The sequence below is a fragment of the Solanum dulcamara genome, chromosome 3, assembly GCF_947179165.1.
Source record: "Solanum dulcamara chromosome 3, daSolDulc1.2, whole genome shotgun sequence".
In the NCBI taxonomy this organism is placed as follows: domain Eukaryota; kingdom Viridiplantae; phylum Streptophyta; class Magnoliopsida; order Solanales; family Solanaceae; genus Solanum; species Solanum dulcamara.
Genome location: NC_077239.1, coordinates 3,147,386 through 3,158,478, shown reverse-complemented (window position 1 = coordinate 3,158,478; position 11,093 = coordinate 3,147,386). Strand labels below are relative to the sequence as shown.

Here is an 11,093-nt window from a genome sequence, read left to right as displayed (position 1 = left end):
TAATTATTACTCCCTCCGTTTAAAAAATAATGGCATATTTTCCTTCTTAGTCTGTTTCAAAAAGAATTATCACAAGATTGAAAAGACATGTTGGTAGATTTGACATCACTTTAATTTAGGATCACAAGATTGAAAATTCTTTTTAATTTTTTTAAACTCCGTGTCAAATCAAATTAAGCCTTTTATTTAAAGGCGTAATACATAAACATGTATTTTAACTTGATCTCAACTGACATTTATACTCTCTAACTTAGAATGTGCACAAATGAATAATTAAACTTGTATAATATTAAATAAATAAACACGTTGGTCCTAGGTGGTATTATACATGTCAATTTTGCCTCCTACATAACGTCCTATATGTATAATGTACCATAGGATGTGTGTGTCTATTTTGAAGGGCATAGATAGCTGAATGTCACGTCCTTAGTTTTCTACTAAGTGCGGCACTTGAAAAATTGTTCACGTTCTTGCACCACTTGCTCACGATCTTGTTATGTCAAGTCAGCCTAAAACTCTAGGAAACACTAAGAGAATGAAAGAGAAAACATAAGAAGATTGGTAGGAAGAATTGTATTGTAAAATGCTTTGATTTTTGCTTGATGAATTTATAAATGGATACCCCTCTATTTATACTATTCATTAAGGGGCTAAAATATAAATAATAATTATTATACAAATACTCACATATTTATATTTAGAATCCTTCTCTAGAACTATCTACATGCCTAGAATATTCTAAAGACTTTTCATGCAAATTTATGATATTCTAGGTTCTATTATGGAAAGTTTCCACATTTCTCTAGAATCTTTTGCTGAGAACTAACATTATTCCTATGTAAGCCTTCCACATGAACAACTTTGTGTCATATAGCACTTACATGACACTTATGAGGCGTGATAATGTGGTGAATCATTACATGATTAAAAGACATATTTATATATTATGCTTTTTTAAAAATTGAGGGAACTTTTTTTTTTTGTAAAATTGTTGTAGGTTAAGTTGTCACATTGGGGACAAATTAAGATAAAAGTCATTTGGTGGATTAGAAGTTAAAAAAATGAAAGATCAATTGGGGCGGTTAGAAGGAACATTTGTCTTGTGATAATTATTTGTAGGAATTTGCTAAAAGCACGCGAAATATCAATAATCATATTTTTTTTACAATAAAATAAAATTAGTCAAATGACATTTATGAAGGTTGATATTTATTGAGTTTACTTCTTTTCTCATCTAATTCTCTTCTTACTTTCCTTACCCACTTGTATATATGCCCGTTTGGTCATGCGATATGAAATCATGATTTGAAATTATGAGACGAAGTTAAAAAAAAATTGGATATTTAATTTAGACTTTTTATGTTGTATATTTTCTCATGAACATAAAAACTTCATAAATTGTAAAACTACTAAAATTGTCTCAATTCTTTATACAATCTTACTAAAGAAGTAAAAATTTATAAAATCATATACACTATCACAAAACTATTCTTAAAAATACAATATTTATTGATCAAACTTTAATTCAATAAAAAAAATTGAATGAAGTAGAAATAAATTTAGATGGGTAAATAATTTTTATCAAAAATAATGAATTTTGTGAATGTAAATGATAAAGAAGGAATTGATTTGAAGTAATAATAATTCTTATGTTGGTGAGAATAATCATCATATGAGATATAACTGGTATAAAAAGTAATGATATGAATAATAACTTTTATTTACATATGAAATAAATAGTTTGTAGATATAAATGTGAGTTTTTTTTTTACAAAAATATAAACTTGTGGGTCAATTTTTGTATTTGAAAAATTCTAAATCATAATTTGAAATTTTCAAATCATGCATTTTAGATAATTTGGGATTTCATTCCATGATATGAAATCATGAGATGAATTCAGCGTGAAATCTCATGTCCAAATGTTGATTTCATCTCATGATTTCATATCGTGATTTCATAGCATGATGAATTCAGCGTGAAATCTCGTGTCTAAATATTGATTTCATCTCATGATTTCATATCGTGATATAATCGCATGTCCAAACGCCTACTTAGTAATTCTTTTCGTGTTGATTTGAATTGTATTTTAAATTCGGTTAATTTCGACTTTTATTATGTTGTTTGTTCGATCCAATTTGGCATAGTTCTAAGTCGGTGGCTTTTCGTACTCATTTATACTCGTGGAAACAATTGCCATACTCTTTGATTTGTTGCACTCAAATTGAGGGTCTTTCCAAAATAATCTTTTACCTTCAAAAGATAGGGATAAGGCCTGCGTACACTTTCTACCATCTTCACATTTCACTTGTGAGATTTCATTAATTATGTTGTTGTTGATTAGGTATTTATGATGACTATTGAATCAAACATCAATAAAGTATGCTCTTGTGATATTCCGAATGAACATGTATCAATTACAAACAGATTAATTTTAATGTTTGATTTAACTTTTGACATAATAATTTTTGAAATTTAATAAGACTTTTGTGGTAAAACTAGAAAAATTCGTCTTGGCAATTTTCATTGAAATAACCTCTAGAACTTGTAAAAAATAATAGAGACTAAAAGTGCTCACTTTTTGATAATTTCAAAAATAAATTTGATCAAAAGATATTTAAGGTATTGTTTGCAACAAAATTAAAAGTGATAAAAAAATAAATTATAATCACGAATAAAATATAAAAAAATATTATTTTATTGATAAATAGCGTGGGTACAAATTTGTTTGTTTCCTCATTTTTTTTTTCTCTAGATTTCTCCATGATTCGAGGACCACTAGTGGCTTATTTCTCAAACTCAAATGGTTTGGATTTGATCTCCATCATAATTTGAGGGTTGTTAGTGACGTATTTCTCGAATTAGGATGATTTAGATTTGATCTTCATCGTAATTCGAGAGCCATTAGTGGCGCATTTCTCGAACTAGCTAGGATGATTTGAACTTGATCTCTATGAAATGATTTGTGGATCTTCTTAAAGTATTTGATTATCAAGAAGACTTTGACATATTTTGATCTCTTTATAAAATATTTCATAAATTTGTGGAATTTTTGAGATTACTTCTTTGAGAAAAACAATATATGATGTCTTCGTGATCTCTTTGTGAATATTCAAGAATTTATGGGATATTCGAGATGTCACTTTAAGGAAATATAATACATCTATATAGGCATAAGCTAGTATTTAGGATAGACTAGCCTCCAAAAATCCTAACTGGAATCGAACACGTCTTGTAGAGTCCCATAGAATTTCAGTTTCTAGAAATATCCCTTGCTTCAAGGCTTGTCGGGAGTGTAGACTTGATAACTCAAAGACGAGGCTTGAAGTATTCATTATTTTCACCTTTGCGGTTTTGTGGCTTCAAAGTTGCAGATTTGACTTGTGAGAGAAGAGATGAAAGGCAGGTTTGGTCCCACTGAGCAAGCCAATTTATTTGTAAGAAATTTTAAAGTGATATAAAATAAATTGCAATACCGAATAAAATATGAAGAAACATAATTTTATTGATAAATAGTGTGGTACAAATTTATTTGTTTTATTGATTCTTCTATCTAGATTTCTCCGTGATTCGAGGGTCGTTAGTAGCGTATTTCTCGAACTCAGATGATTTGAATTTGGTCTCCATCGTAATTTGAGGGCAATTAGCGGCGTATTTCTGGAACTAGAATGATTTGGATTTAATCTTCATCGTAATTCGAGGTCCATTAGTGGCGTATTGCTCGAACTAGCTAAGATGATTTGAACTGATCTCAAAGAAAGGATTTGTGGATCTTCTTCAAATATTTGATTATCAAGAAAACTTTGGCATATTTTGATATTTTTATGAATATTTCATGAATTTGTGGAGTTTTCAAGATTACTTCTTCGAGGAAAACATTATATGATGTCTTCATGGTCTCTTTGTGAATACCCAAGAATTTATGGGACATTCGATATGCCTCTTTAAGGAAATATAATACATTTATATAGGCATAAACTAAAGTTTAGGGTAGACTAGCCTCCAAGAAACCTAACTAAAATTGAATAGTCTTGTAGAGTCCCATAAAATTTCAGTGTCTACAAATGTCCCCTGCTTCAAAACTTGTCGGGAGTGTAGACTTGATGAAACTCAAAGACGAGGCTTGGAGTACTCATTTTTTTCACCTTTGCGGTTTTGTGGCTTCAAATTTGCCGATTTAACTTGTGAGAGAAAAGATGAAGGGAAAATTTGGTCCCACTGAGCGTGCCAATTTGCTTGCAACAATTTTTAAAGTGATAGAAAATAAATTGTAATCACCAATAAAATATGAAACATATAATTTTATTGATAAATAGTGTGAGTACAAATTTGTTTGTTTCATTGATTCTTCTATCTAGATTTCTCCGTGATTCGAGGACTGTTAGTGACGTATTTCTCAAATTCAGATGATTTGAATTTGATCTCCATCGTATGAAGGCCGTTAGTAGCGCATTTCTCGAACTAGCTAGGATGATTTGAACTTGATCTCTAAGAAATGATTTGTGGATTTTCTTGAAAATATATTTAATTATCAAGAAGACTTTGACATATTTTGATCTCTTTATGAATATTTCATGAATTTGTGGAATTTTCGAGATTATTTCTTTGAGAAAAACAATACATAGTGTCTTCATGATCTCTTTGTGAATACTCAAGAATTTATGAGATATTCGAGATGTTTATTTAAGGAAATATAATATCTTTATATAGGCATAAGTTAGGGTTTTGGATAGACTAGCCTCCAAAAATTCTAACTGGAATCGAACACGTCTCGTAGAGTCTCATAAAATTTCAGTGTCTACGGGTACTATTTTAAATCTATCTATATATTAAGGTGAGAGTTGGCAAAATAAAAAAAACTACATTTGGGTCCTTCAAAGTTTTTTTTTCAAACATTCAAGCAAAAAACAACAAAACAATAAAGTATGGGGGGAAATCTCCTATATAAATACTATTTACAGGGTCCTTATAGAAAATACATCTAAATTTACAAAGCCCAAATTTAGTGCTTTATTTCAATCTTTTCAAGTTCAAGAATCAGAGTTTGGATCAGCGATCAAAAACAATTTTTTCCTTCCTATTTTGCCCCTTCAAAATTAACCATAAATGGCGATGACCATTGAAGGTACAATCTTTTTGCTATTCTAGTTTCAGTTTTGAATTAGCAATAAACCCCTTTTAATTTTTTTGTTTAATTTTTCTTTTTTTTAGTTATATTATTTACTGCTTGTTTCAAAAGTTTTGAGGTTTGAGGTAGTTGATTATCAGATTATGGTTGGTGGGGTTCTTTGTTGGATGAATATAAATGACCCAATTCTTGTTTCTTGAATTATTTCAAAATTTTACTACAGCTGAAATAATTCTCATTGAACATTTAAGTTCCTGTTTAGCCATAGATTTTGAAGTTGAAACTTGAAATTTGAAAAATTTGAGTTCTTGAAGTTGTATTTAGACATGCATTTTATTTGGAAAAAAATTGAAGTTCTGTGAGTGGAAGTACCACAAAAGAAAAACTGGTATGAGCATGTATTTGGGAACTTGAAAATCTGATTAAATTTCATGGAGAAATAGATATATGAAGATAAATTTTCAAAATTTGGTCCGAAATTTATGGCCAAACGCTAGCTTAGGCTTATGGTTCAAAAAGTTTATATTTTTCAGTTTTTTTTTTTTGGCTGGCAATAGAATTCTTGATTCATCCATGACCCAATTCTAGTTTTTCGAGTTCTGTAATAATTTTACTACAGCTGAAATACTTGTGATTAACATTTAGGCTTATGGTTCAAAAAAGTTTTACATTTGTCATATTTAATATTTGCTTTTAGCTGGCAATAGAGTTCTTATCAAATCTTTAATTCTGGGGTACAGTGGAGCTTATGATATGTCTAATTATTTCCCTTTTCTCCCAAGCTCGATTCTTGAGTTAAAAAATGAAAGTTTGATTCTTGAATTTACAAAAAAACAGTTTGCTCTAGAATTTGAGCAAGTTGCATTATATTATCAAGAAAAACTTAACAGCAGAAAATTCACATAGATCCAAACATCATTAAAGCTGATGTAGAATGAACTGGCATTTTCATTTTGGTCATCTGATTGCGGATGGTAAGCTGACCGATGGTGCAGTTCAACTTTCTAGTGTTGCTTTAGTAGATAAGTTATAGGCTGTGTGTCAAAACACATGGAAGGATTGGAGAACTTGCAAAATGTGTCAGGTTTTATGAAAGCAACACATCTTAGAGATATGATCCAAAGTATGTCTTCAATTCGCTTCTGAAATTAAACTAAGAATTTCTGATAAGGGGATTGTAGTTTAATATTTCATCCTCTGGTGTGTGGTGACTGTTTCTGCCATTTGTAAGTACGACCAACTGTGGCTGTGGATCATGGACTATGACTACCTCTTACTCTGACTTCTAATGAAACGGTGATACTCAATTTGTAATTCATTGCAATCCAACTTGTTAATCAATAAAACTCCGATAATTTTCGAACTGATTGGTCTAGTCAATTGACTGTTCCATGAAGCTACTAGGTAAGATTGGGTCTATCTGGATAGACCAGGATGAATAGAGAGGGGCATTACTTCATTTACTTGATGTTTCTCTTCGGGTTTTCTATTTACAAATGATGGTATTATCAAATCAATTAATTTTGATCATATTTCTATTTCCATGTAGCTGGTTAAATTTAAATTGTCGAATCTCATTATGATCATACAATTACTAACTTGGTTTTTTCTGGTTCTCCGTGTCATCTTTATGGTTCAATTGCTGGTTTTCACTTCTTGGATAAAGTGTAAGTGATTCAACTAATATTTGCCTTTGGTCTGTGTTTCTGGTAGACTGTTTTCTGATATAATGTTTGATACAGGCTTGCGGGGCTTGCCTTCATGTTCTCTTCTAGCATCTTGTTACAGATCCTGGTAGGTCTTACAAATGTTTTCCTGCATGATGAGTGTGTATCCCTGTATTTCCAATGGTTTTGCAAGTACCAATGAATGTAGTGTTTTACTTGAGTAGTAACAAGTTCAATTAAGGTTCTCTACTTTCTCATTATCCCTTGTATACCGACAACGCATTACCATATTATGTGTGTGTTGTGTGTAAACAAGAGGATCATTCTGTTTGCTTTTTGTGCATCTAATCTCTTTTTTAAAAGAAAACCAGTGTGTCTTTGGTCTTATCCAAAGAGTTAATTGTAATGCTTTTGCTTCAATATTGTTTCTTGTAGGCTTGTGCTCTATACAACAACTGGTGGCCAATGTTATCAGGTTTGTGAAAGAAATGTGATCTACATAGTTGGCTTATTTCTGTTTTTTTAAAGCAGAGTAATCTGTTATGTTGGCTAACTAAGAAGATTACTTGGTTTTGACAGCTCTTATGTATGTTGTGGTTCCCATGCCATGCTTATTCTTTGGTGGTGGATCGACACAGTTCCTAATAAGTCGAGATGGCGGAGGGTAAGATACTTTGTGCAGAAGTTTATTGAATCTCCTATCTCTCATGATTTTTCTTACATACTGCTGTAAGAAGTTCTTTCTTTACTTATGAAAACTGAGGATAAACTGTCTTTTGTGATGTTGAATAAAGGGTTGAGGAGGGGGAGTTAAATGGAAGGGGGGGGGGGGGTACTATATTTCATTAGCTCACCCCATTGTAATTCTTTTCATCAGTCATGGTTTGTTCTATTATTTTCCATCCATCTCTTAAATACATGTTCTAGATCATGTTCACTTTTAACTCTGAGAGATTTATATGACATCGTATTTGATCCTCGTACATGCTTCATTCATAGAATAATTTGCCTCTTTCTTGAAGGATATTTGTGATATCATTCTAATTAGATGAATATTGTTGTACTAGACGTGCTATATTGAGTTACTTGGGGTGCATAACCATTAATTACTGCAGAAGACTGCTTATATTATATGTAGGATTTGGTGATTGCTAATTTTGGCCAGACACGTCATTGTTTGGAGATTGTCTATCTGCCAAAACTGTGTCATGTTAGTGTTACTGCATTAATATAATTAGTTTTCATATGGTAAACACATTGCATATCGGGGAAACTGATTAGTGGTACAGAATACTGATAATGAGCACGTGTGAAGTATGTGGTCCGATAAAAGATGACCTTGCTACACCCACTAACATGAATGTGAATATTGGAGTTCATCTGTTACTTGTTTTATGATTAAAAACTACATAATACAAACTATGTATATATAAGTATTTCTTTTATTGATGATGCTCTAATAACCTGTTTGTCCAAGCTTCTAATAAGCCAAAAGTACTTTTTTTTTAGTTAAGCCATCACCAAGGATCGCGGGTCCTTGATGTGGAGGATTAGGCTTGACCCCTACCATGTCTATTCACGTGCAACTTTTTGCATAATTTGAGGGGGACATGGACGAAGACATAATACGGTAATTACATCAAGCTCCAAAACCTATACAATGCCCTTTCATTCAAAGATAAGGGCACTTTAAGTAACCAAAACATTACATTTTTCATTTCTCCTCATAGAAGGGAATTGTCATTTGTCTGGTTGAATTAAACCTTTGACCTTTCTAGGAAGATGTCGTTGGAGAGGTATAAGCTATTTTAGCAAAAAAATCTGCCACCTGCCACTAGATGAAGCCAAAAGTACTTATTTAAGAGTTTTGGTATTTGACCAAGACTTTAGGAAAAAAGTGAGTGTTTTTTGAGTAGTAGCCGGGGCTGTTGCTGGAAAACGTAGTGTTTTCCCCAAAGCACTTTTGGAATCTTGGCCAAACACAAATTGCTGCTCTAATATTAGCGAAAGTGTTTTTCAAACTGAATTGTTTCTCTCTAAAGTGCTTTTTCGAAATATACTTCTGACAAAGAACGCTTTTCAAAATAGCAGATTTTTTGAAAGTTGGGTTAAACGAGCTATAAGTCTCGAGTATCTATGATTTGATGTTTTACTTTATGAAGACCTCCTTTCTTGTTTCTTCCTATCTTTTGTTCTGTACTTCTCACCAAATCCTTCTCATTTTAGGCCTTTTTTGTTTTTCATCTTTGCAGCTGGATGGATGCTGCTAAATTCTTAACAGGGGCGTCAGCTGTGGGAAGCATAGCCATCCCCATTATTCTCAGACATGCAGATCTTATCCAGACAGGAGCAATGTTCATCGAATTCGTGTCATTCTTCATATTTGTCTGCACAGTCATGTGTTTTCATCGTGCTAGTCTTGATGACGAGTGGTGATATAAAAATCGAGGCATTGCCCTTTACGTTCCTCTGACTGTAATTATGTTGCCTAGTTCTAACAAACAAGAAAATGCAAACAAAAGGTAGCTGAAAAGGAAGGAGCCAATGCTAGAAATGAAACTAGAAATTTTATTTACCAATGTGTATAGCTTTGTCTAATGTCACATTTCTTGATGTGAGTGTTATTTTCTCAAAGTTTGAACCTTTTGCTGATGGAACAAAGATCATATTTTTAGTTACTACTCTATTTGCATAGAAAGTTGCTAACAGATCATAAATATTCAATTCTGTGTATGTTTCTTCTTGAACTTGTGCTTGCTTGAATTATATTTGGTGCATTTTCAAAATTATTTTAGTTGATTTTTTTTATTTGTTGCATTTTGAGATAATCATGGAGTTTAGTTGAATCATGGATTATTTCAATCTTTAAGAAGCCAAACATGGTTGAAATTCAGAAAAGAAGAAATGAGATGTAAGGTGTATTTGGTAAGGGGAAAAATCACGAAAATATTATTCATGTTTGGCTGGTTAAAATATTTTGAAAAATAAGTTTCTAAAAAATGAAAGAAAATAATTTCTCTTGTGAAAATAGGAAAAAAAAGTTTTATAAATGACATTCCAAATTTCTAATATTTGCTTACTTATAAAACGATAGACAATAAGAAACAAACTTACTTATTTTTCGAGAAAATATTTTCTTTCGTCCCAAACAACCCCGTAAAGAACCAGAAGTAAAAATACCTCAAGCCAAAAATAATAATAATTAAGTTTAGCCATACAATTCTCAATAAAACTATCTCCGGAGATTATAAAGGTTTTATTAACTACAACAATAACATATTCAGTATAATATCATAAAAGAGATCTGAAAAGAGTATAATGTACATACACCTTATTTTTACGTTTGTGAGTTAAAGAGGTTGTTTTCGGTAAACCAACTCAAAAAAATAATAATGCTATCAAGAGCTTTATTAACACAGAAAAAATAAAATTTGAAGGAGAATCCATTACAAAACAATAGCACAAAACCATTAGAGACACTATTAAAAAAAATAAAAATTAGCTAGCGTCGAATAAATTTTGTAGCTAAATAACTTCATTGTTAATCATCGTATTTAGCGATAAATTATCAATAAAGTTTCCAAGGTTTTCAGTATTTCTTTTCTTGTCCTTTGGTTGACTTGTACAAAATTTTCTAGTCAATTGTACAAAATTTTCTAGTCAATATATGGGTTTTGTCTGTTTATAAAAGTTCTCCAGCATTTGGTAGAATGCACAAAGATTATTATCCCTAGAAACAAATAATCTTGCATTGAATTTGAAAAAAAATATAAACATGTGTTCTTTATTATATTAAATGTTTGTGGATACACAGTAGACAATTCTACTTTTAGTTTATCTTGCATTGTTATAAATTAACTTACTTGACAATTTTATAAAGGAAAAAGAACAAGAGAATAATATAGAAAGTATTAATAGAGAGAGTAGTAATATAGAGAGAGTAATATTAATTCTCTTCTTTTATATGTTTTGTGTGTTTTTACATTGAAGTTTAAGGCTATATTTATAGCCATATTTACAAGTGGAGGAAAATATTAGTGGGCAATTTACCCACTTAAAAAGTAAATGGACTATCCACCATTTTAAGTGGACAACCATTTTACTTGGTTGATAATACTCCCCCTTGGATGTCCACGAGAAATGTGCCTCGTTAAAACCTTATTAGGAAAAACCTAGTGGGAAAAAGCCTAATGAAGAAAAAAGAGTACACATATCTGATAATACGCCTTGAGTGCTGCCTCATTAAAAACCTTATCAGAAAAACCCAGTGGGACAAAACCTTGACTAAGGAAAAAAGAGT

At 31.2% G+C, this 11,093-nt stretch overlaps 1 protein-coding gene across 1 annotated transcript; it reads left to right on the top strand.

Annotated features, from left to right (window-relative positions):
* Positions 1 to 5,007: 5,007 nt before the first annotated feature.
* LOC129882174 (vacuolar protein sorting-associated protein 55 homolog) lies at positions 5,008 to 9,559 on the top strand. The gene is made up of 5 exons (XM_055956351.1): positions 5,008 to 6,793; positions 6,869 to 6,920; positions 7,229 to 7,268; positions 7,373 to 7,457; positions 9,046 to 9,559. The coding sequence occupies exons 2-5, from the start codon at positions 6,888 to 6,890 to the stop codon at positions 9,227 to 9,229; spliced, it is 342 nt and encodes a 113-aa protein (XP_055812326.1). The 5' UTR covers positions 5,008 to 6,793; positions 6,869 to 6,887; the 3' UTR covers positions 9,230 to 9,559.
* The last annotated feature ends 1,534 nt before the right edge of the window (positions 9,560 to 11,093 follow it).